General features: G+C 41.7%; 1 protein-coding gene across 1 annotated transcript; it reads left to right on the forward strand.

The window, feature by feature from the left end:
* Positions 1-743: 743 nt before the first annotated feature.
* On the forward strand, positions 744-25,436 carry zgc:154058 (Transmembrane protein 150A-like). Its single transcript, XM_061039806.1, has 7 exons — positions 744-988; positions 6,603-6,650; positions 7,203-7,289; positions 8,424-8,491; positions 15,777-15,904; positions 21,279-21,456; positions 21,961-25,436. Exons 1-7 carry the CDS (start codon positions 924-926, stop codon positions 22,221-22,223), a joined length of 837 nt encoding a protein of 278 aa, XP_060895789.1. The 5' UTR covers positions 744-923; the 3' UTR covers positions 22,224-25,436.
* Positions 25,437-25,441: the final 5 nt, after the last annotated feature.

Below are 25,441 nucleotides of genomic sequence, written 5' to 3' on the forward strand. Positions count from 1 at the left end.
CATAATGGAACTGTGTATAATATTAAGATAACCTAAAACCAGTATGTCTTTTTTCATAATGGAACTGTATATATTGAAACAACCTAAAACCAGTATGTCTTTTTCATAATGGAACTGTATATATTAAAACAACCTAAAACCAGTATGTCTTTTTTTATAATGGAACTGTATATAATAAAATAACCTAAAACCAGTATGTCTTTTTTCATAATGGAACTGTATATATTGAAACAACCTAAAACCAGTATGTCTTTTTCATAATGGAACTGTATATATTAAAACAACCTAAAACCAGTATGTCTTTTTTTATAATGGAACTGTATATAATAAAATAACCTAAAACCAGTATGTCTTTTTTCATAATGGAACTGTATATATTGAAACAACCTAAAACCAGTATGTCTTTTTCATAATGGAACTGTGTATAATATTAAGATAACCTAAAACCAGTATGTCTTTTTTCATAATGGAACTGTGTATAATATTAAGATAACCTAAAACCAGTATGTCTTTTTTCATAATGGAACTGTGTATAATATTAAGATAACCTAAAACCAGTATGTCTTTTTTCATAATGGAACTGTGTATAATATTAAGATAACCTAAAACCAGTATCAATCTACCCTGAATATGCACAAAAGCTTGTTAAAAAAAACCTTATCCTCTGCAAGTTATGAGCATGATTGTCATGATGATGATTATGATGATAACTCAAATCCATTCTACTCTCATTCTCCAGCTCCAAGGGACACATCTGTCCTGCCAGTGTCCCATCTATCATCCTCCCTCCTCAAGACCATGAATCAGTCGGTGGCAGTGCAGATGTCCGTCACTCTCAGTTAAATGTTAGTGCTACTTGAGCAGATATCGCTCGGCTGGCCGAAGAGGAAAAAAAAGAAAGGGGCTGTTAAAGGTGCTGGAAGATGTCTCTGTGGATGATACTGCCTGTCAGCCTGCCAGTGCTGACCATCACTGGAATATGGGTTGTGTAAGTGTTATATATTTCTTGTGCCTTTTATCTTAAAAAGCTCACATGACTGAGACTGATGAGTTGGAAAACTAACTGCTGAAGTGATCGTGAGTAGGTCAGCAAGGTTGATCTGATGTCAGGAATGATCTAATTGTAGAGTTTCTTCCCGACAATACAGTAACCTTGTGTGAAGGAAACATTAGTTGCCATTGTCATTTTTTATTTCCGCTTTCATAGCTACAAAAACATGCTTATGCTGTAATTCACATGATTTATTTAAATGCCACCAGCTACAAAGAAACAAGGCTTTCCCCGAACGATTTCTAACATACTGTCAGATCTTTTTAAAATGACAAAATAAAATATCCCGATAGTAGAATAAATAGAGTTAATATAAAAATAGAAGCCATCTACATCCACATGTGTATCTGCGTACTATTATATTTTATTATTACAGTGTTATTAAGTTAATTTAGCCCACTAAGGCATTCATGCAAACCATTTTAATGCCCAATAGAATCTTACTGAAGCAACCTGCCACACACCTGTTCTGCCTGCAGATACATTGACCAATGAAAACATATCATGAAAAGCCTCTCGTCTACATTTACTTTCTTTTTTTATATTCTTTCTTATGGAATATCAGTGTTTGCATAACAATCATACAATAAAAAGCTCATAATGAATGATCCTTCATGTAGACGAACCATAGTCCACATTCTAATGAATTACACTGCTGTTGTTTAAGTTTAAGCAAATACCACCTCCCTTCTGGGAAGGCAGAGCAGCATATTTGCCCTGAAATTCCTGGCCGCCATGGTGATCTCATGTGGCTTAAATCTCTCTAAAACAGACCTGCGATTATCACCCCTCTCTTAAAAGTGTGATGTGCAGGCTCTCAGTGTGCCATCATTATCTAACAGTTCAGTATCTGAGGCGATGTGTAGAGAGGTGAGACTGAGCACCTCCTGGTTATGTTTGAGCTTCTCTGTTATCACTCTGAAAGGAGGAATTCAGACCCCAAGGGGGAGAGAGAGACAGGTGGCCCGATTCCAAATTGCTGTATTTCTTCTGTATTCATGCAGCGTGCTGCATGTATGATGAGTAAGGTAAGAAGTTCTTTGCCAAAGCTGACACCACGCAAACCAATACCTGTTTGTGTACGTGGCTGCTTCACAGTGTTGAGTGTATGCTTTAGGGCTCTGCAGAGAAGAAAAGTCTGAGCTGAAGATGTTGCTTTTTAGACCTTCAGTATGCTGAGCTGGAGAGCAGGCAGGTGAAAATAAGTGCTGGCACTGCACACTTCTGTCTTGTTTATCTGTGAGGTAGAAAGTTGATCTGACTGAAGTTGCCGATTGCTGCTGACTGTCAGTCCCTTAAAACACATTTCCTTCCCGTTACCTTGACAAGGGCGCCTTGTTTCTAAGAGCAGTCAAGGGTCTTTTTCCAGACTCGTGGAATGTCAAAGGATGTGACAAGTTGCGTAACTCCCTCCCTCACTCTGGGGGGAATTGGGGGGGGGGGGGGGGGGAGTAAGGTAAATACTAGAAGGGAGAAAATAGAGAGCGTAAGCAGAACTTTCACTCAGCATCTGGTGGCCATGCCCAGAGTACAGAAGGTCTGTGGAGCCAAAAAGGCTCAGGCTTGTGCCAACCAAAGAGTCTTAGTGTAGAGGCTTTGCAGACCTTTTGTAAGACAGGCAATGAGATTGATAAAGTTTGGCTCCACTGAACCCATTAAAGACACTTCTAGTTTTAGAGCTTTACGCATTTCTTGCCCCACTTTCATGTGGTCTCTATTTTTTATTTTTACACATCTTTTAGCATTTTTTTTTTACCAGATCTCTTTCCGTGACAGTCCTTCTGAATGTTTCACCTAAATATTGCTCTCAAACATGCAATTACGGGTTACATCCACTGCTGAGCTTTGATAGACGTCTAATTACGTAAACAAAGCTATTATTACTTAGCGTTCTGCGGGCGCAGAATGCACTGGTATACTTTCACAAGACAAAAGGTCCCAGAGAGAAAAGGCCCCACTGTTGCTATTTTTGCTTTGGAAGATGATCAGATATTCTTTTAAACGGCATCGAAAAGTTGTAGAAGAGCGAACAACTTTTTTTTTTGGCTCTACTTTCCTTGCATAATTTTTTCCCTCTAATGAAGTCCCTTGGTTATTCTCTACAACATTTAAAGCGTACTTTTTGGTCAACTTTAACATCATCGTGTAGTTAAAAAGCTCCGACTTGGAGCTCTGGCAGCCCTCTCTACCTGACGGCTATATTCCACTCACACATGAAGGTTTCCTTGCTGCATTATGCACGAGGGCCGCTCTTAACAGACAACATGCATGCCATCTGGCTCAATATGACTTTCACATGCCGATTTGCATAACCTAATGCCAACCAAATGTTGGCCGTCCTCCAAGGCTGTCTCTGTCAGACCTGTATTGACCAATCATGTGTGGCGTTGGAAAACTAAGAAACAAACTTAAAAAATGTTGAGTTAACGCCTTTCTCATACTTTAGGGTGACGCTAATGTAGATGATCCACAGATAAGATGATTTATGATTTAAATTGTACAACATCCTTCATCATTTGACAGTGTTTTTCTAAATTAATCTCATACCTCAGAATCACACAACAGACTTAACTTCACTGGTTTCATGATCTAATTCATTTTAACAAGCAAAGGTTGGTACTTCAAAGTAGCTTCTCTGTGGTAACCGTGGACAGAGTAGCATGAGTGCAGTACAATGTGCAGGTTGCATCTTTTGTTGATATTTACTACTGTGTTCTGCTACGACTGAATCACTGCAGTGCTGGTATTCATCACTCCCTCTTACCTGATGTTGCTCAAATACATTTCAAATATCTGTGAATTTAAAAAGGTACAAGTTATTCAAAGTGAAGTAAAATAAAACTGGTCAGTCAGCCGTTTCATATCGCCAGTTTAAGGAGTGATCTTTTAGCCACTTTAACGTCTCGCCTTTAATCTGTCCCACCTCTGTGCCGGCATCGGAGGCAATAACAGACGTTACAGGGGCCAGATTGAGATTACTGTAAGAAGACAGCGCCAGCAGGAGAGGACAGGGCTGTGTGTGTGTGTGTGTGATGTAGAGTCCTGGCTGTAAGAAATCATACACTGGGACACTAATATTACGTCATTGTGGAATCAGTGGGGAAGTACAAAGATTTCAAACGTGTAATGACAGCAGAGCGAGGTTACGGTGCAGTTGCAGAATCACACTCTGGCATGTAAAAAGTCTTTATCATTTCATCAATTCTTAAATAAATAGCAAAGTTAAAGACAATGGACAGTGAACATCAGCAGAGACCTTTTTCCTTTTCTTTTGTTAAAACAACATAAACAACAAGCAGCCAGGTGTTACATGATGACAGGACTGTTAAGTTTGAATTCTTTACTAACGGTAATGCTAGCAAGCTACAAAAGTTGGATAGCTAATGGTCATATAAGCAATTGGTTGAACTTTGAAGCTTTCATGATTTGCTTCTTCTTTTTTTTTTTTTTTTACCTCTTTATAGTTATTGCTATAAAATGAGCTGTTTACCTGAAGTAGTGCAGATGTTTACTGTCTATTGTCTTTTTAATTTGTCATATAGACGGGGTGAAAGGTAAACATTATATTTAGATTCTTTATGTTTACTGTGAATACCCCAATGATAAGGAAAATGTCCGCTGTGTGAATACAGTGTAGTAACAAGTGCCTTGTTTTAATGTACGAGAAGAAGCACCCCATTTTGGGATTTGGGACAAATCTTGTCTTGTTAACAAGCGATGCAGTCATGTACGTGTGCACTGACGTGTCTCCTTGCCGACTTGTGGGTAGCAGGTGTGTGAATGTGTGTGTGTGTGTGTGTGATATTTGTCTCTCCAAAGGCTGGTTTCTGAGGAGGACACCGTCTCCCATGGAAACAAATGTAATTGGTGCTTAACCTCCTACTGAACTACGACTGGATTGGCAAATCAGGACAAATAGTCTCTGTGTGTCTGACTCGGTGGTTTTGACTCTGCTGTTGTTTTATCATTTCTGACATTTCACATTAAACTGCGTGTGTGTGTGTGTGTGATAACATGCAGAAAACGTGACAATAACGTTTCTGTTGTGTCCACCCAGAATCATAACAATGACTCAGCATTTTAACAATCTGCAAACCAAGCTGTCTTAAGCAAAACTACGTACTATTACATAGTCTACTGCATCTTTGTGTCATTAACATTAGCTTTTCAATACGACTTAAACGAGCATTTGACAGAGCAGACAGGTAGAGATGTACATTTCGCTGCTGGGGAAATAATCAAACTCCTGACAGTTAAAGCCTGAAGCAGCAAAGTGATGCATTCACTATTTCATCTGCCGCAAAGCTCACTCAAAGGTTGAGATTAATCTTACATTATGGTGGAAACTCAATGTTTAATCTCTAAACATTATTTATTGTCCTGCAGGGATACAAGTAAAAACAGTCAAATAGAAACATAGAAATACAGTACAAAGAAGCAACACGGATGTTCAATCATCAAAAGGGAGGCGCTCTCCTTTAACAGTTAAGCCACTAATAGTCCGTCAGGCTGAAATTATTCCCTGAGATAAAAAATGATTTTTCCAAGACTGATTCTGATATCCAAATGTGTGAGTTTAAAAGATATGATAACAGTTTACTGAGCTTTGGTAACACAAACATGTAGCTGAACCGTATTCACACTTAAAATCTAAGTAACAACCGCACCACTTTTTTTTTAATATCTGACGAGTGGACAAACTTTGTAATGGTAGTTCCGTTTCTATCTCTTGGTCCTTCGGTCTTTGACTTCTCCGAGGAATGCGTCAGGTCAGCGACACGGCCGAACAAACACTACCGTTGGACGTCAGTGTTCCTCGTACTGTTCAGACTCACACGAACCAGCCTTTTCTCTGTGTGGCCCTCTGAGTTCCAGACATGGTGATAAGAAGCAGTCGAGTATCAGGTCGCCTAGTCCTACAGGTTGAACAAACAGGTACAGCTCAGTGTTAGGTCACACTGGCAGGACGGTACTATCACATGATATTTGGTGGTACAATTACACAATGACACCGTATATATGAAGGAATAAAAAGTACTACACGTATGAAACACAAGAGACAGCTTTAGGTTTATACTTAAAATATTTATTTGTTAAACTCTCTTCACATAATACCAAAGTCATGCCCTTCCATGATCTGTAAGTCACTCATATGAAAACATTTCGGGGTCAATGCCAGTTTTTCTCCACGTGCATTATTCTATGTCTGCTGAGTTTTTTTTTTATATACTTTTAACTTTTTGAGTTCATTGGATAGCTGTAGAGAGACAGGACATGTTGGGAGGAGAGAGGAAGGGGAGAGTGGGGAATACAAAAAGGTCGGATTTGAACCCATGGCTGCTGTGACAAGGACTATAGCCTCTGTACATGGGGCGCGCAACATAACTACTAAGCTACCGGCGCCCCCTATGTCTATTCTTTAGTTTTTTGTGATTGGAAAAAATATTTCACCTAAATTCACTTTGTATGACACTGTAATGACAAGATATCATAATATACCATCTCTCTCTCTCTCTCTCTCTCTCTCTCTCTCTCTCTCTCTCTCTCTCAGGTACGCCATGGCCCTGTACAACCAGCATGTCTGCCCTGTGGATAACTGGTACGCTGCTTTGTCCGTCCTTTATTTTTGCTTCTTCACACCTCTTTATCACACTGCACACATTTCACAAACTCATCACTTGCAGTCTGCTAATTTGTCACAGTCGATGTCTTTTTCCAGTATCTTCATTGTCAGCTCTCTTGGGACATTTTGTAACAGCATTACTTTCTAGTCAATCTGAGTCACATACTGCGCTGAATCTACATCGACATTAGCATCAGCATGCGACCGACTGTTCATGCGCATGCTAGGTTTGTCTGAACAGGCCGATGTTAATCTCCACCAGCAGAGCTAGTCTTTGATGATAGAGTTTTTTGTTCGGATGAAGGGCTGCATTGTTGTGACCTCACAGCATGGCCGAAAACAATGCTATATATTATATTATTCCAAAATATTCCAAAATATATCTCTGCTCTCTGTTTGTTGTTGTTTTTTTTTTTCAAGTAGGTTTGAAGTTGTGCTGAGATTTCAACATTTTAAAACTTCTCCATGTGTCTGTCTTTTGTGTTTGTGTGTGTGTGTGTGTGTGTGTGTGTATGTTTGATGTCCCAGGTTGTACAACCAGTCATGTGAAGAGGACCTGTATTTGCAGAGTGGGCCAACCTTGTGCTGCACATTAGACAATGTACCTCTCATCAGGTCTGTGAGACTCCCACCCTTCACTTCACCTCTCCGTCTGTCTCTATTCTGTCTCTTTGTTGCGAGTTTCTGTCTGTTTTTTTTATAAACAGGAACACTGTCCCATTGTTTTAACGTGACCCCTTGTCGGCACATTGTTGATAAAAAAAAGCGAGTGAGCTTAAAGGAGACGGCCGTCCTGAGTGTGGGTGTGTACATTCTGAAAATAACTCGGGGCTGAAATATCCTGCTGCCTGCCACCGTGGCAGTTCAGAGGCAGAGCATGGGTCCGCACTTCACCATGTAAACACACACACACACACACACACACACACACACACACACACACACACACACACACACACACACACGGAGGAGTCGGCTTACATTTGGGAGGAAATCAAGGCACTCCCACTCTTATGTTTAGCCTTTATTCCTCTGGGATTGAAACATCAAAGGCCAGAGCGTAAATACTGTACAGTGGTATGCATAAAACAATCGGAGACAGACAAGGAAACTGTTAAAAACACAAATAAATCACAACTCAACCACATTTAATGACCACGAGAAAATATTTAAAATCATAAACTACATTTTTCAATGCTGCTGCTTTGAGTTTGTTTATCGTTTAAAGATGACATGTAGTGTCCTTATGTTAAATTATATGCTTAGCAAACCTAACTAAATGTCCTTATCCTTCCATCCATCACCTATATATATATATATATATGTTAAGGGTTCTTTGAAAACTTATCAGTGCAAGTATGAGTCCATTAGAATTTTATGTTTTACTGAGGAATGTGAGTGTGTGACTGAAGTCAGCTGAGAAGGCTTTGGCTCTGTTGGCAGCAGCAGCTCGGGCACAGACGGACCGTGTTGACTTGTCTGCTGCCTTCCCCTCCTACAAACATTTCCCATTCCTACAAGAGAGGCAGTATGCACTAGGTGAAAAGTCAAAAGCTTGTAGATGAGTGCTTAGGAAGCGTGATTCTACCCCCTCCCTTCCCTTTTTATTGCATGAGCAGGAATGCGTCATGTAAACATGTTGCTCTGAATGCACCACGACAGAGGGGCATAAGTGGTACCGTTTCTGTGTAGCGTAGGTTGATTTAAAGCACTTAACTGATTTATTACTTTGTACCCTCTCTCTTGCAGTAAATGTGGGACTCTTCCCCCTGAGAGCTGCTTCTTCAGCCTTATCTGCAGCACGGGATCGTTCATGGGTAAGAGATTATGTGCACACGACACGGGAACATTACACACATGTAAACACACACACTGTCACAATCATTGATATCAACTTCGATTTCTGCCCTAAGTCATCTTGTCCCCGATGAGAAGCTGCTCTATTCGTGATCCAACTAGCTCCTCCTTTAATCTGATTGATTTCTCAGCGACAGAGGTCAAGGTGACATCTTCATGTGTCTTGTTTATTTATTCTTAAGATGTGTTTTGGGGGCTTTTTATGCATGTATAAGTGAGACAGGACAATCGATAGAGTTGGAAATTTAGAGAGAGCGAGAGTGGGGGATGACATGCAGCAAATGAGCCACAGGTCTGATTCGAACCCGGGCTGCCCGCTTGAGGACTGAAGCCTCTGTACACGGGGGCGCGCAAACTAACAACTAACAACCCTAGTGTGACTATTTCTATTCAGCTATTTTTCTAATGCCCATCATCACTACTGTCACTGGATCACATTGCGATGAAGTGATATACAGCACGTCGACTGAAATAACCTTTGTTTCCGCCTACCAGCCAAAGCTTCAGAGTGAGGAGTGTGGTTGCTATTTAGAAAGAAGCAAGTAAATGTGTTCTTTCAAGAATACAACACATGTTTAAGGAAAGGATAAATAACTTTTAGCTGCATAAAACTAATGCTGCATAATTACAGTAATAATAATTTCATTGTTGTTGGGATATGAGGATTCGCAGTCAACATATTGTAAAAGTCCACTTCCTTGTTTGAGCACGGTTGCGTTTCTCATCTCCCGTTGACTGTTCTACAGTACACATGAATCGTTGAGAGACCCGAGACCACCTCTTAAAGCGGACTCGGGCACAGTACCGGAGTACAGTAAGAGTAGGGTTTGTGTTCACACTGATCAGGTGAAACAGACTTTGGGGTCAAGCGTACTTGGATCTGGGCCCGGGTCCCTAGTGTGAAACCACCCTTAGAGATTAGTCGTAGATCATATAGTAGAAACGAATTGCTGTTGTTTTAATCAACTTTGCTCCGGGAGAGACGAGACCTCAGAGTGACTTTAGTTTAGTTGCCCTGCAAAAATGCAAAACTTACAACCACACTGACCAAGAGCCAGAGAAATCCCTGCATGTGGTCGGTTTGAATGAAAGAGAAAGAAGAAATTACAACAAATGTAGCCTCTGGATGGCTTCATGTAAAATTATCACACACTCATACACAGGGTTTATTTTAGTAGACGCAAGGAAAACATGCATGATTTAAAAAAAAAAAAAAGGGAAAAGGAATGGGCTCCCATGTGCTGGCTTGTATGTTTTTTGTGAGTCTACACGTGCTGTGCCCTGTGCTTACTGGTGGGTCTGATTTAGTTAATGTTTTCCAGCTGTGGCTGAGACATGTTCTTTATGTGTGTGTGTGTGTGTGTGTGTGTGTGTGCACAATTGTATAAAGCGGGGGGAGATGTCGCTCCCTCTCTTGTTTGTCTTTTCAGAAGGAGTCTCCATGACTCTAGCAGCTATTTTAAGTCCTGTCTGTCTGTGTGATTGGGCGACTCTGGAACATTTTTCACCCAATCTGAGAGGAAGGCAGAGACGTGATGAGACTATGATCGTTGAAGGGTCAAAAATAACATGCAATACCGTATGCTGTGTGTTGCTCTAGCCTTTTCATACATGCACACATCTCTTAGAGTTACCATCAATGTGCATGGTGAGCTGCATGTGTGGAAAGGAACACAAACCGGCAGAATTTCAACCCTGACTTTATCCAGACATTTTTCCAGCCAGCCCCCCTAGCAAAATTTCCTCATGAAGTTGGGTGAGCTGATGTGTGAACACAGCAGGAACTATCCAGGAAAATTCTCCATGAGTCAGTGGGAAAGGGTGATGATGTTTATATCCTGCAAAAGCTGCGTGACTAGCTTGAGCTTCATGGACGTTAAGAAGCTGCTACGTATTTTTGTTGCTACTCACCAGAACGTTCTTCTCTGCTATTTTGTTGATACTCTAAATATGTCCAATTACTTTGATATAAAGGGTAAAATGTGATCATAGCATCAGACTCTGTTGCTTCATCGGCCATCTTGAATATATTGTAAACACTGCAACACTTTATTTAGTACACTTAGCATCTAGTGTTTGAAACATACGGGTAGGGTTGCAGCTCATTGTGAAAGTCCAGCATTTGACCCTCACTGTGTCACCAGCCGTGACCCCTGAACCACAGCAGGTCAGCCTGTCAACCTTGTGTACATATGTGTATTTGCATAAGAGAAAGAGAAGGAGGATAAACACGCTCCCGTGATTGTTCCACGAACGGTAAAAGGAGGCAGAAAAATAGAAAGTGAAGTGGAGAATAAACAGATAGCAGATTTTCCGTCTCCGTGTCGACTCCATTGCTCAATCTTGATGACATGTTGCGCCTGTCTCAAGATGAATTGAATGTTATTCTGTTGACTCTTTCCAGAACACTGTTTTTATGTACAGAACTATCCTCACACAGTGTGTCCAAAATATAACCATACAGTTAGACAGTCTGATATGCAAACATCCTTTGAATCTCATATTATTGCATTAGGGGAGTGAATCACTGTCTCCAGTAGCTTCCATGGACTGCACAAAAAAAGTGGATAAAGCCTCCAAGTGTAAAAATAGGAGGTGGGAAATGCAGGTTAACTCATAATAGTCTTTTCATAGGGAGTCTCCATGACTCTAGCAGCTTTTTTAAGTCCTGCCTGCCTGTCTGTCTGTCTGTCTTTCTGTGTGATTGGGCGACTCCGGAACGTTTTTAACCCAATCTGAGAGGAAGGCTGAGACATGATGGGATGATGATCATTGAAGGGTCAAAAGTAACATGCAATACTGTATACTCTGTGTGTTGCTCTAGCCTTTTCATACATGCACAAAACTCTTAGAGTTTCCGGCAATTTTCATGGTGAGCTGCATGTGTGAAAAGGAACACAAACGGCAAAATAACCATAATATCACAATACAGTAAATCTGTAATAACTGATATCTGGCATAAAAAAATAATATTTTGAAACATCATGACATCTGATTAACTGAAGAATATAAAGGTAAAGTGTAGGATGAATCATCTATTCTCTGCAGTTTGATGTCAGTATCACCTCTTATCACGCTTCATCTCTGAACTTCTTCTCACAGCTGTCCAGTATTATCATGCTGTCTTCTTCTTCTTCTTCTTCTTCTTGTGTCCGAGTGTAAACGTCTTCTTTTTCCAATTACCGCCCTTTCACTCGACCCTCATTCATGTCATTAAGTTCCATCGTGAGGAATCATGAAGTGGTGACGTGGTGAGGCGGGACTATCTGTTTGGAGCACCGCATTTCTCTAGATTAAAATATCAATATTTGTGCACCATTGGTTCGATAATATCACACGAGTCAGGACGATGACATATTGCCCTGTAGATATTTTGTCCCATTCCATGTTTGCATAACAGTATGTGTTCTTCCATTAAAAAAAAATAGATATGTGACATCACAGCTGCCTGCATCCTGTTTGAGCCACATATGACTATTTAACCAGCCTGCATAGTAGATTATTAAATAAGTAATATTGGAATTGTCTTTGCAGTAGGAAAATAAAACCTCTACACTATTTTAAGGCGGTAGTGAAGCTACTTTAACATCTGGTTCAATCAATCGGTGAGCACCTCTGCAGGTGAATTAAGTGCGTCAATCATTGTGTTGCGTTGCATTCACAGCCACCTAGTTTTCTTTTTTCCACCATCCAATTAGTCTCGGTGCAGGGTTTGTTAATACCTGTCGTAAAGCAAGTTAATATGGCTTTACAAAACTAGGCTACGTTAATGAGGCATGTAGTTGTACAACAAGCTATTGTAAATAATCAGTGCTTAGCTTCTTAGCCTATTGATTTCTACCTCACTTTGTAGATTGAGCTGGCTGCAGTTGGCTCAGGGGTTCACTCCTTTCCTGGACTGCATGAACTGGATATTGCCTAATAATTATTGTTCTTGCTTTTTATCCAAGTTCCCACCTCTCTGCCAGTGTACACACACTACGTATCAGAGACAATGCGTGTATTCTTTCCCAGCATACCTGCTGTGGGAGAGAACGCCGCCCCGGTGTTTGGGTTGAAATGTATCTCCTTGTGGGGACAGCAGGGTTTATTTAACTGCGAGGTGTGGTGTGGCCGAGGTGACGTTTGTGGGAAGTGGACTTAGCATTGGTGTGTGTGCGTCAGTGTTTGAGTCAAGACGCTGCTTACTCCTCTGGGCTTCCTGTAGTCATGAAAAGGAGTTAGATAAGGGAGAGGGCGTCCATGTGGAAGGTGTCAGACTGTGTGAGGGATACTAGCCGGCATGGTGTGTTTATGCAAATTTCAAACCTTTATTTGTCACATGCTCATATCGTGGGCACTGAAATGCAACAACTGTTCTGCAAGGCCATGCATTAAAAGCATTACTCTAAACGACACATGAATGTAAATTGATAAATACAAATATAAAAGCATACAGGGGGAAAAGTTAAAACAGCATACTTATTCCTGTTGTTGTGCTTTAATCAGAAAACGGTTTATCTTGACTGTCAGAGGCCAGGTGGAGGGCATCCATGCTGCTTACTCATCAGACACGTAATGTCCTCATGCTGCACGAGCCCGTGACCTCTCGAACGACAACGTGACACGCATCCTTAAAGAAACAAACCAGAGGACAGGAAAAACAGATGAGCATATTAGAGCGCGCTAAATAACAGTCAAGAAGGTAAAAAGAGAGTAATGGAAGAAATGTTCTTCATTCTTGAACCTTCGGGCTCGGGCTTACATCATCCTGAGGAAGCTTCTAAATGCCAACCAGCTCAAACAGGCTCATTTGTAATGATGAAAAAGTCATTTTGTCGAAAGAGGAAAGAAACCCACAGCCAGCCGGTCTGCAGCCAAGATAATCTAATGAAACAAACTGCAGCTGACTTTCTTGTCCCTTCAGCGCTAGAATATGTTTTCCATTTAAAAGAAGGAGAAAAAAAAAAAAAAAGCAGTTGGAAAAAAACAAAGACAAGAGTGTTTCCGAGCCTGGAGACACTGCTGTTTGTTTTTCCATGATTGTAACTTGAAAACACTTTGCCAAGATGGTTTAAGTGCTGCGGGAACAGAGGGCAGCTCGCAAAAACACTCTCACAGGACTGGGCAGGAGGATCCAAACACACATAACGTTAATCAACAGTTATATACATTCTCAAACATTATGCAGTATGTATACATCAGGACACCATCCTGTACCTGTTTCGTCTATTGACCTGTTAGTTTGTGTGAAACAGTGGACCCTTTTGGTCCCATTCATCTTTAGTTGTGTAATAAAACACTCGGATGTTAAAGCATTCTGTGAGGATCTTTGGTTTGTGTTGATTTTAGGGACCGCTGTTGACAAAGCAATACGTCTTCAATCAATCATTCCTTATTTGTACAGCACCAATTCATAAGACACTTTAAAACCGAACAGGTAAAATACCTTTCTCTTTGTTATATTATCTACAAAGACCCAACGTTGATCCATCATGAGCACAGCTCTAAGCAACATTTAGCAAACAGTAGCAAGAAAAAACTTCCTTTGAGAGGCAGAAACCTCGAGCAAAACCCGACTCATGATGAACAGCCGTCTGCACAAACTGTGCAGAGCTTGGAAAGTGGGAGAGGGAGATGCAGGAAGGATAGAGACAAGCAGAGCAACAACGGCAACAAAGAATAAGACAGATTTATAGCTACACTGTCAGTAATAATTGTGAGAGGATGTGTAGTATTAGTAACAACTCAATATGAACATTAGATCTGTGATGATGATGAAACAGGGAGGAGTGATTCTGTTGAGTTGAGCAGCTCTAAGATTCACTTTAGTATTTATAATAATGATAATAGATGCAAGGCTGATATTATAGAGCCGTGTCTCTTTGCTGGTCTTTTCCTGTACTTGTGTTAGTTACTATTCTGACGAAAAACGTCACCTTGCTTCCTTCAGTGGTCACTGACTTCACAGGTGTGAAGGTGTAAACAAAAGCACTTCTGGTTTGCACGCTGTTACCCGCTTCCTGTGACACTGAACTGTTGGAAGCAGTGACAGAGAATACAAATAATGATATAGAAAACATTACTATTAATGCTGGGTTAAAACATTTAACATTAAAATAAGATCAGACTAAAGTACGTTTCACTTTGCAGTACGACTTTAAGAAGCGGGAGTCTGTTGCAGCCGGTGCTGACTTTGCAGTTGTGTTGTGAGTTTTTTTTTTTTAAATTTCGTTTAAATTGATGTCTCTGTTCAGAATTGACCTGAATGTCCATCAAAATAACCTTCCACTACATAATAGCTTAAATTTGATCTGTGGCTGCTGCTTTTTTTTCCCCCCTGGTTGTCAACGTTGTGAATGAAAGATTTTTTACAAATACAAGAACTTTCCGGGCATGAATCATCATTAGAGATTCAAGCTGAGCTGAGGTTGTGGTCAGGTTATGAAAGGTGACCTGTCACTGAGACGCTGGCCTAGACTAAACCCTGACTAGTGGAGAGACAAAGCTTTACGTTACAAAATCCTGCACTGGAGGTTTTTTTTTTTTCCTCTCTGTGACCACAGTTTCCATTAAATTTCTTTTTTTTTTTGGCAGCCTGGACCTCCTTAAAGCCTGCTTCGTACAAACGGGATAGTGTCAGAGTAAAGACAGCAGTTCAGTCTTTGAGACAAATGTATGGGCTTCAGGTCAAGACACGAGGGGCTCCTTCTCCCCTCTTATTCTTCCAGCCTCCTCTTTCTTTCCTCTCACCCCACTTTCTCCAAACCCAGTCAGCCTTCACTGAGCCATGGCCGTGAGGAGGGAACAAAGAGAAACCAGGCAGGGGTCAGCCACCAACAATACCCCCAGTCACAGCCCATAAGCACATCAGGAGTCATCTGTCCCGCATACTGTACTGAGTTTCCCGCCACCTCCAGTCTTGTGTAAGACTGAGACCAGCCCCCCAGCCATGTGTCGTCCCCACTTTTCCCGCCATTTCCTGCTTCTCATATTCCCCCTTTTAGTTGGTGTAACTCTAAATCTGCTTTCTGGGAATCCTTGTGTTTTTTGGCTACATGACGTCTGTGAGTGTTTGCATTAATTGAATCCAGACGCTGTGAAATAAAAATACCCCAAACTAACTGTGTGTGTGTGCGCGCTTCCTCTCCAGGATAAAGCGTAACCTTTCTCCCTTTCTTACAGCCCTCCATGGCTCTGGTGAAATGTTTTCATGCGCAGATCCACATATAACTGACTCGTCTTTGTTTGTTTCTTTTTCTGTAGTTATGACGATAGTGCTGCTCCGCTATGCCCACGTCATCGAGAAGCACCAAAACTGTGTCCTCAACACGGCCAGTCTCTCCACAGGCTGGATCTGTGCCGCTGGTCTCATCATGGTGGGCAACTTCCAGGTATGCTGACCTGATTTACTCCCCTGGTGTAACAGAGGGAAATTAATGTGATAGAAAAAGAGAAATAAGATGGTAATAGTAGTAATAGTTATAACAGTAATGATAATAATATTTGATCAGGAGAACAGATAGACAAAGAGCTAGCCCTGACCTGAAGTGTTGAAGAAGATAAAAGATGGACATTAGCAGAAAGGACTGGTTCTCATGACAGGAAAAACATAAGACTGGGTTCAGCTTACCTAGACGCCGGTCTGCCTGGACCCCGGGCATAGCTCAGACTGGATGCCCAGGCTTCGTCTTTGAGTTCAGATTTAGTTTTAGTCGGATCACAAAAAGAAGACAAATGGCTGGTTTCAGAGAAGTTCATGGGTGTGGGTCGGCTGTTGAGTCCGGTAGCTTCTGCAAGTCAGCGTCCAATACGGGTCCTCTCTCAGCTGCCGGCTTCACCTGAGTCTTATTACGACATTTAAAAGCCACACAGGGGGAGAGTGCGCACCTCAGTGATGGTGTGTTTAACACTATCAGACAACTCAGATCAACACAAATTAAACCCATTCTACATGTCCTCCATAAAAACCAGTACAAGACATTTACAAAACAGAAAGATAAGGAAGAAGAAGAACCCTTCTGTTCCCTTTCATTCCTAACAGATATTACACATACCACCACAAGGGGAACTGTGAACGACAGTAAAACTAGTCTGGGATTTATTACACTGAAGTATAACAAACTTTAAAATATATATCTGCAGTGATAAGCCAAGAGATGTTTATGTTCTTAAATCACCTCATGTTGATTTTTTTTAAATGGAATGATTTCCTCCAGAACATGATGCCACCATAGACCCAATGATCCTTTAATAGACATTTCATTTTGTTTTCTTTCTTCTTTTTTTTACGTCAAAAGCTGAATTAAATGAAGCAGCAGTTATTGTCAGTGAAAGTGTCTGAATCCCTTCACAGAGCTGCATTTCATTGTGATGTCACAGTTTCTCAACAATGATCGGGCCTTCAATCGTGACTCGTTCTTTTTTGCTTTCACTGTCCTTCACACATTGTCTGTTTCATCGATCCCGCCGTCAGTTTAAAACTCTGCTTTGCTGAAGTGTTTCGTGCATTCAAAGGCCAAACCCTGCACTGTGTGTCCGACACTGAAGGAGGAAATCCAACCTGAATTCCTTTCCCTCTAGATGTTTGTTCTTAGGGGAAGAATTTGTTCAAGTTTAAATATTTGGAGCTGTGGCTGGATGCCTCTGCTGTGTGTGTGCGCGCGTGTGTGTGTTCGTGTCTTCCCCTGTATCTGTGAAGGAAAAGAACCAATCGAGTTGTTACGTGTCACTTCTAGGAGACATCTTTGGCATTTTTATTAACTGTGTATGAGTTCCAACTAAAACATAGACATGGTTACATAGTTTGCTTTCTGATGAAAGTCTGGAGACTTCTGACATTTTGATGCATTTCTGATTCTGTCCTCCGACTTTTAAACAATTGTATAAAAGATTTAGCTGTTTACAGGACCTAATGGGAGGGAGATGAGGAGGTAGAAAACACATGACTCACATGGTGCGCTCGTTGGCCCAGCTTTACCGTCAATATGGCTTTCAGATTTCGATACAAAGTTGAAGGGTCTGCAGTGGATAGAGTTTATGTCTGATAAAAGTTGTCTCCGTTAGAACATTCTCAGTATGTTATCAGGAGGAAACGGTCCTCCTGTTGCTTTTTAACACAATGTCCTCCACCTTTAGATACAAGACTTTGAATCAAAATAGTCTCCTGATTCAATCGTTTAATCACGTTTGGTTGTTTAGGAGAAGTGACGACAGAGCCCATCATCCTGCTGCATCATCGTGTAGCATTAACCGAGATTCCTGCACGTCGTTCCCCATTTTCCAACTCTATCCGCTGTCGTGTCGCCACAATTAAGGCATTGAAAGCAAAAAAAAAAATACATATGAAGAAGGTAGAGGTGTTTTTGCTCGTTCATGTTGTGTTTGTGATGAGAGGGCAGTAAGTGTCTCTGATGTTCTGCTACAGTGTAAAGCTAGTTTAAAAAGTGCAGCTCCGTTTCCACCTCCTGTTGGGTGCAGACTCTGTCCTCTTTGGGAAGCCAAGTCTGTCCGTGAGTCTGTACATCATCCTACGTTTACTCAGTTTTGGATCAGTCACAGCGCTCAGGTGTTCTGCCACTGTCTCTATTGAGGGCCAGATAACATTCTAATTATCTCTGGTTTTTTTTGGGTTTTTTTGGGTTGATTCTTTCCAACGTGTTAAAGAGTTCTCTTTTTGTTGGGTTTCTGTCTCTGCTTGTGAACAGAGTCCCAGAACCAGGAGAGCAGCTCTCAGTAGTCTCTCTGGAGATGAGGGCTTTGTTATGGAGCGTTGAATTGTGTGATAATTAAAGGGTATCTTCCTCATTCTGCTCTGCATGCATCATTTGGTGTTAACCAGCTAACCATACTACTTCTGAAGTTCCCTGTGAGATGAAGAATGCTAAGAGAAAAATGACAGACCTACAGGTTAAACAGATGTGCTGCAGCAGTTTATCTGACAGTATGAAAAGGTCGCCAGCACCTTCTTCCCGTTTCTCGTCCCTGGCCTCTGCTCTGCAGGATTGGGAGGAATTTAACTGGAAGAGCCAGGGGGAAGTGAGTCATCAAGTCTGGCCATGCACGGAGAGGAGCTGGGCAGACAGGGTGTGTGTGTAGGAGAGGCCCTGCCTGTAACCAATCACAGGCGGGATCCTGGCCGCTTTCTGGAGAACTTGCATCCCTTCCAGGCGGGAAAATTCAAGCGGGATGGAAACGTGTCATTGATGGAAACATTTACGGTTTAAACTCCATTTCAGAAGAGAGAGTGAAATATGCAGCACAGACTCGAGTCCAGATGTTGAAACACATGAACGTCCTCAGGAAAACTCAACAAACATGTTTGGATCATCAGGAGGAGACAGAAGAAGCTGACTGATCAAAGAGAGAGAAAGCACCAAAAAAAAAAACATGACATGGAAACAAACTCGGCTTCAGTTTGTAGTTCTGTGTTATGTAAGGCTTCGGCAGCCGAGCTGTGGAGTGGCCACCAAGGCTTTTCCTGTCAGGAGGCCTGAGAAACAAATATAAAGATGATGGAGAAACACATCACTGCCACACAGAGGCCCATTACCGTGAGACGGCTACAACATTTATTGTATTAGCAAGTAGTTAATTGTGCACATAAAACGCCAAACGAAATGGTGAAGCTCGTAAATATCAAATTAGTCCCTTCACTGTTTTGTTGCTGAGATCTGAATAAGAAGATCGATACCTCTCCCTACAGTAAACATGAAGCTGAAACCAGCAGCTGGTGAGCTTGGCTTAGACTGGGAACAGATAACAAAGATATCTTTCCATCCTCTCTAAAGCTCACTTAGTAGAGTAGAAGAGATGGAGTAAGTTGAGATAATTAAATTGGTCTGCAGGACTGAAAAAAAAAAAAAAAGCAGGGTTGGTTTAAAGTTTGTGCTTCCGTTTTGTCTAAAATTGGCTTGATGAATAAAGTTGACGAAACTAAAAGATACAATACTACAGTGTAAACCCTTTGAATTTTAAATAACACTATAAAAGACTGGGGGGGGGGGGAATCTCCCCAAATATATTTAATTTTAATCATGGGGAAAAGATGAATCATTGTAAAACACATGCAGGATGAAAGCAAAGGGGATTAATAAAGTTAACGTTTTGGGTGGTAGGTTTAATGAACGTGTGAAATATTTTACAGGTAGGGCCGAGCTGAGCCCTGAAGGCCTGTTGGAAGTTGTGGGTGGGGGTGACACTTTCAGTTGAAGATATGGGAAGTCATGAAGTTTAGCCGTTACGGTTGTTAACCGCTGGAAGTCGTTTAATTTCATCCCTTTCTGTTCAGTTTCAAAAACAATGAAAAACAGAAGCTAACAGAGAGCTGGATGTCAGGTGTTTCCTCGTGTAAATCCTAACCCCTCATCACCCCTCATCACCCCTCATCACCCCGCACACTTTCTATTGGACTGTAAGACAGTCATTTAGAAACATTTTAAGGGTTTTACTATATTTATATTTTACATACTTTATCCAAAGTCCCTTCAGTGGACACACGGTGACAGCCTCACATGTAGGGAGTGTGAGCTCTGCTGATTCCCGACATCGCTCTGCGTGAACATCATTACTATTCATTTATGCAGGGGAGCTGCTGGTCAGTGTCAGCCTGCAGGAACTGATTTATCAGACCCAACTTGCTTAGTCACCACGTTGCATCTTGCATTAGATTGAATACTGCAGCGGTTCACGTCTCAGGCCTTTACAATGACATGACACACCACAGGCTGTTTGAGGAAGCCACTATCACCCGTTGGTGAGTCGGAAAAGAAACGGCAAACTATAATTCACTTTGTCGACACAAACCTGGCTGCATGTTCTCTCCTGTCCTCGTCCTCCAGCTCTGGAGAAATCTGGCATATTGCTGCGTGTGCTTTTCACACTGATCTTTCTAGAAATCTAACAGGATTAACATACTGCAACAAGAATGTTGAGTATGTACTTGCCGGGTCATTTGACGAATAGCTTAAAAGGCCAATCCTGAATAACTTTGAGGCTATTGCTGTAATGATCTTTGAGAATTACGAGGAGCAGGGGGCTCATTGCTATTCCAACACAGCAGGGTTTGAACTGTGTCAGCGTTAGCCCAGGAAAGGCATTTATTGTCAGCCGTCTGGATTGTTCTATTCCTTGGAGGCTTGTTTCGTCGCTGGCTCTGTTGAATCTTTTATCAGTTCTGATCAGTTCATCTGGTGTGTGTGTGTGTGTGTGTGTGTGTGTGTGTGTGTGTGTGTGTGTGTGTGTGTGTGTGTGTGTGTGTGTGTGTGTGTGTGTGTGTGTGTGTGTGTGTGTGTGTGTGTGTGTGTGTGTCTGTGTGTCTGTGTGTCTGTGTGTCTGTGTGTCTGTGTCTGTTGCAGTGGCAGCTGTAGTCACATGATCTAGTGCAGCTCTTTTGTGCATTGTTTCATATCGTCCTTGTGACCAGCAGGGAAAAGGAGGAGATCTTGTCGCTCTCTGTATCACCCTCCTTCATTCATCATTGGCTCCCTTTTAGAAGAAGTCTAACTGGCTGCTAAGACGCTATAACACAACACAAAATCATCTAAAGGTTTATTAATGGGCTCTTTATGCCCCCATTTAAGAGACAGGACGGTGAACAGAGGAGAGAGAGTGTGGGGAATGAATTGAAGGAAAAGAGCCACAGGTCAGACACAGGCGCTCCAACACTGAATAATGTGACCCAGCAGCTGACTGATGTTGCCCCTTTTGAATATTTCGTCTTAACCCTCCTTCTCTCTCTCCTCCTGTCTGCTTCCTTTCCGATGGCAGGTGGATAATGCCAAAGTTCTCCACTATGTCGGAGCGGGCATCGCCTTCCCCACCAGCATGCTGTTTGTGTCCCTGCAGTCAGCGCTGACTTACCGACTGGCCAAGACCCAGGGCGAGTACAACGTGGCCCACCTCCGGCTCTGCATGACCCTGCTGGCCTTCGTAGCCTTGGTGCTCAGTATCCTTCTGCAGCCACGAACAGATGGCAGCCCTGAGGCGGTCAAGTGCTTTAATGTAGAGCATTCAGTAGTCCTGCCAGCCTGATGAAAGACAGAAACGTCCACCTTCACTCACTGTAATGATTCAATTTCAGACCCTGTCTTTAGATGTAGCAGTCTCTTTATTTCGGCTATAAGTGAAATTCAAAGGTTCACTGAGAACACAACAAACCTCACCATAACTGTAATGGTTTCATTAGAACTGCTGCTAATGCTTGTTTGCACATCACATTGCATTTTGGGGATTTAATGATTTGTTTTAATAATATTTGTATATAATATTTTGATTTTAAGCCTAAAATAATTGGTAATAGGTTCTATCCCGTCAGCCTTATCGCCCTGCCTTGTTTTCTACGGTAGCCCAATTGCCCGATTGTGGAAAATGATTGTTTATTGCATGAACAGCTCGTAACCTTTGAGCACCCACACTGATTCGCTGTCGCTGCCCTTAACCGTATTTTCAGGCGGCGTGTTTTTCTGCCAGGAGAGCTTCGTCCTTCAACACGCGTCGGCCATCTTCGAATGGGTGTTCTGCGTCATCGTCATGCTGTTTTACGGGACGTTTGCCTTCGAGTTCGCCGGCATGTCAGGAGGCACCATGGCCGTGCTGGCTAGAGGAGGGGCCCTGGGGCCTGCTGGGAGAGAACACAAGGTGGACGCGCTGGGACCAATGGGAGGGCCCAGTCCGCACCACCCACACCAACCTGAAAACATGTCCATCCTGTAGCCTGCTGGCACATCTCCGTGCCACACAGTTGGCTTGTTTATTCCTTTTATAAACTGCGGTTGTTGAATGAATTTTAATTATTCATTTCCAGCCACATTCCTCTGAAGCTTTGAGATAATCCAGGCCAGTACCGTCGCTGTTCACGACAGAGTGGATTCTACTATTTCGACCACAGGGGTGTCGATGTGCTGCCACAGTGGAGAGCTCAGATCGTACTGTGCTCACATCAGAGCTCGGGGGTTTCCTAAGGACTTGTTTGGCGTTTGCACATTGCACAAGTGTGAAACCAACATTTGTCCAACCCAGTCCTGTTTGTATTTAATCAGTCAATTCAAGATTTGTTCGTTTCCCTTGAAATCCTGTATTCTCTTAGTCTCACTTAGTGGCCTTGGAGCATTTCTACTTGGAGTGTCTGCCTTGATGCTTTCATTATGCAGAAAGGCGGCTGCTGGACGGCCGAGCTGACAGTATTATAGCTGTGAGACAGACAGAGAGAGAGAGAGAGAGAGAGTGCACAAGAGCTACAGTGAGAGCAAGGTTGCTTTGCCCGCAAGAATGTTGAATGCAATAAATTCAATGAAACAATCGGTCAAATAGAGAGCTTCATGAATGTTTTCTTGAGATAGAGTAGGGCATCCATTTGCATTTAATCATTTAAACATCAAACGCATCAACATTTTTTAAAATTTTTTTTTATAAAAAATTCAAATTACTGTTCAGTGAAAGACTCCTTCATTGTATTGAATTTAAATTCAATAGATTTGAGCTGCTGTTAGCTGATTGCTTCGGTTATTCAGCCTGAATATTCTGTCAAACAGACTTTATGCTGCTTTTCAGCCACAGCTTGATGTTAAAGAAAGTCGAGTTTTTTTGTTTCTACAGATTTGAAATAAGCTCCGTCAAGCACTTGATGTGTGGTTAAATCCACAAAAGCATGCCTTACGTTTTGTAGTGTCCATGGTGCCTCGTGACTTCAAACCTTTTACGTCTGAGTCTGGACAGCACCCTGTCTCACGCTCTTATTGTTTACTGGAAGGAAGATGAATCAAATACTATTCAAAGTTTAAGGTCAACATAGTACTGTAGAGTTCTGCCAAAGGAAGAGAACGATACTGCGTCCAGCAGCCAAATGTGATCCGGCTAATTCAACCCAGAGCTCTGGCTTTATTGAGTTTAGTGACGAGGCATCACGCATGTTCTCAAATTCTGTGGGTGGAGGGCTGCATCTCATTAATCCTAACAAGGAGAGGCTCAAGCGTTAATGGGGTCTTTTGGGATTACTACGTCCTATACTTCTTTGAAACCACACTTTTAAGCTTTTTTCTCGGCCGTATAGTGTAACAAAGGGAAAAGGGATTTTGATCATGCCTGAGGTTCACTGTGCTGCTTCCTTGTGACTTTTCTGCAGAAAATGCCAAATACCTGTTTGCCAGAGGCATTGGTGCTACAACACAGAAGTCCTTATGCTGCCATTTCCCCTGAGTTTAGCTGTGATGTAGTTGTGATCTGAAAGCAATAAGAGGGAGTGAATGAGCTGGGACAGAAGGTTGCATGCACACCTGTGAGTGCCAGGAATATCAGAGCAGATATTTGCCACTACAAATTCATTTTGAACACTACAAAGCCCCCTGCTTACACCTACACTGACTTTAGGTTGTTTCAAGTGAGGTTAACCCTTTTGTTTTTCTTTCAGTTGAAACATTTCTTGTACTCATGGACTTTCTCTGAAGTTCTATGAAGTTACATAACACACAGAATTACTGTTTAATGTTTAAACCATGTTCCCATCTCAGTACCATATTAAGAAACTCTGAGCTCTCTGGTGTGAAACACATCCAGCAGAGGGTTTACAACAGAAAAAAAGTCTTGTTATTACACCATCTCATGGTAAAAATACCGCTCTCCTCATGCCACCACCGGCCACATGTTTGCTCAGGATTTTATTTAGCGCCTGTATTTTGAGTGAAAGTGGTTTAGTTGCTCAAAAAACGTTTTTTTCCAGCACAGTTTTTGCAGCTCGGACTGGAAACTCAAGCTGAAAGCATGACTATCTCTGAACAGACTGAAGGGGAAAAGCTTCCCCATGCTTGTGTTTGGAATAAGATGGAAACAACACCAGCGACTATGCTGATCACCTGCTGCCCTCTGCTGGCCAAACTGCGTGTTGCAGATTAGATTAGGGCCGTTGTGGCAGAGTTAACCTCACAGATGGTCGATTAATTGTTGGAAAATAATGCAGAAAAGGCAAAGTCAGCTGCACGTCTAGGCCTGATCTACAAAGAAGGTATAATGAAGAGCACTTGAACCCTAGTCTGTGCGTCTGGCTTAAGCTGTGCAGCGATGTTACGTGGCATCCCTTTGAAGGAAAACTGGCCTTTTGACACACAACACACAATATGCCTTAATTTAACCGTACAAATTCAGTGCATTTTAAATGTAAAGCCTATTGCTGCTTGTGCTGCTCGTTAAATAAACATGTTGTCATTACACAGTTACTGGAAGTATTTGAGTTTTCTCATAGGGCATGTTAAGAATCTATGCAAAATGGGCATTTCCAAAAGAATACTACAGAATCAAATATTTAGTTTTAGAAACGTTCTCCCAGCCTGCACGGCTGCTCTCTCTACCTTTTGTCCGTATTAGTCTGGGTTACTGATCAGTTTGTACTTTGCTCTCAGGAAAACGTTATGACACCAGCTGCATTCGTGGTTTGATTCAAAGCAGAATGACCTCCGCTTGCTTCTGCCTTCTGCTGTCTTTGTTTTAAAGGAATGTGTTCTATACTCATGAAGATCTTTCATGTTCTTGTTTCGTTTTGTGTAGCGTAGGTGCGACTGCCTTTTTCACAGTTGTGGGATTGATGGTTAGACATAATATAACAGATTATTTTTGTTAATCAAGACTCTGTAAAGCTGCAAATAATAAACATTCCTGTATATTTGGCTTGTGAGCATGTGTATGCGACTCAAACACACACGGTTAAATATCTACAAGATAAAACATTCAATCAGTAGATCATTGGTGAGCTTTCTGACAAACTGACAAACATCTGTTCATTCTCAAATGCTAAATGCTAAATGCTCCCTATGTGCCTTATGTATTATTTTGATAATGAAAACCAAAGAGGTTTAGGTTGTAAATTCTATTTTGATGAAAAGTCATATGATTGTATATATATGCCTTAATGTTCAACAAATAAATGTTTTAAGAAAAGCTGG

Source organism: Labrus mixtus, chromosome 6 (assembly GCF_963584025.1).
Source record: "Labrus mixtus chromosome 6, fLabMix1.1, whole genome shotgun sequence".
NCBI lineage: Eukaryota > Metazoa > Chordata > Actinopteri > Labriformes > Labridae > Labrus > Labrus mixtus.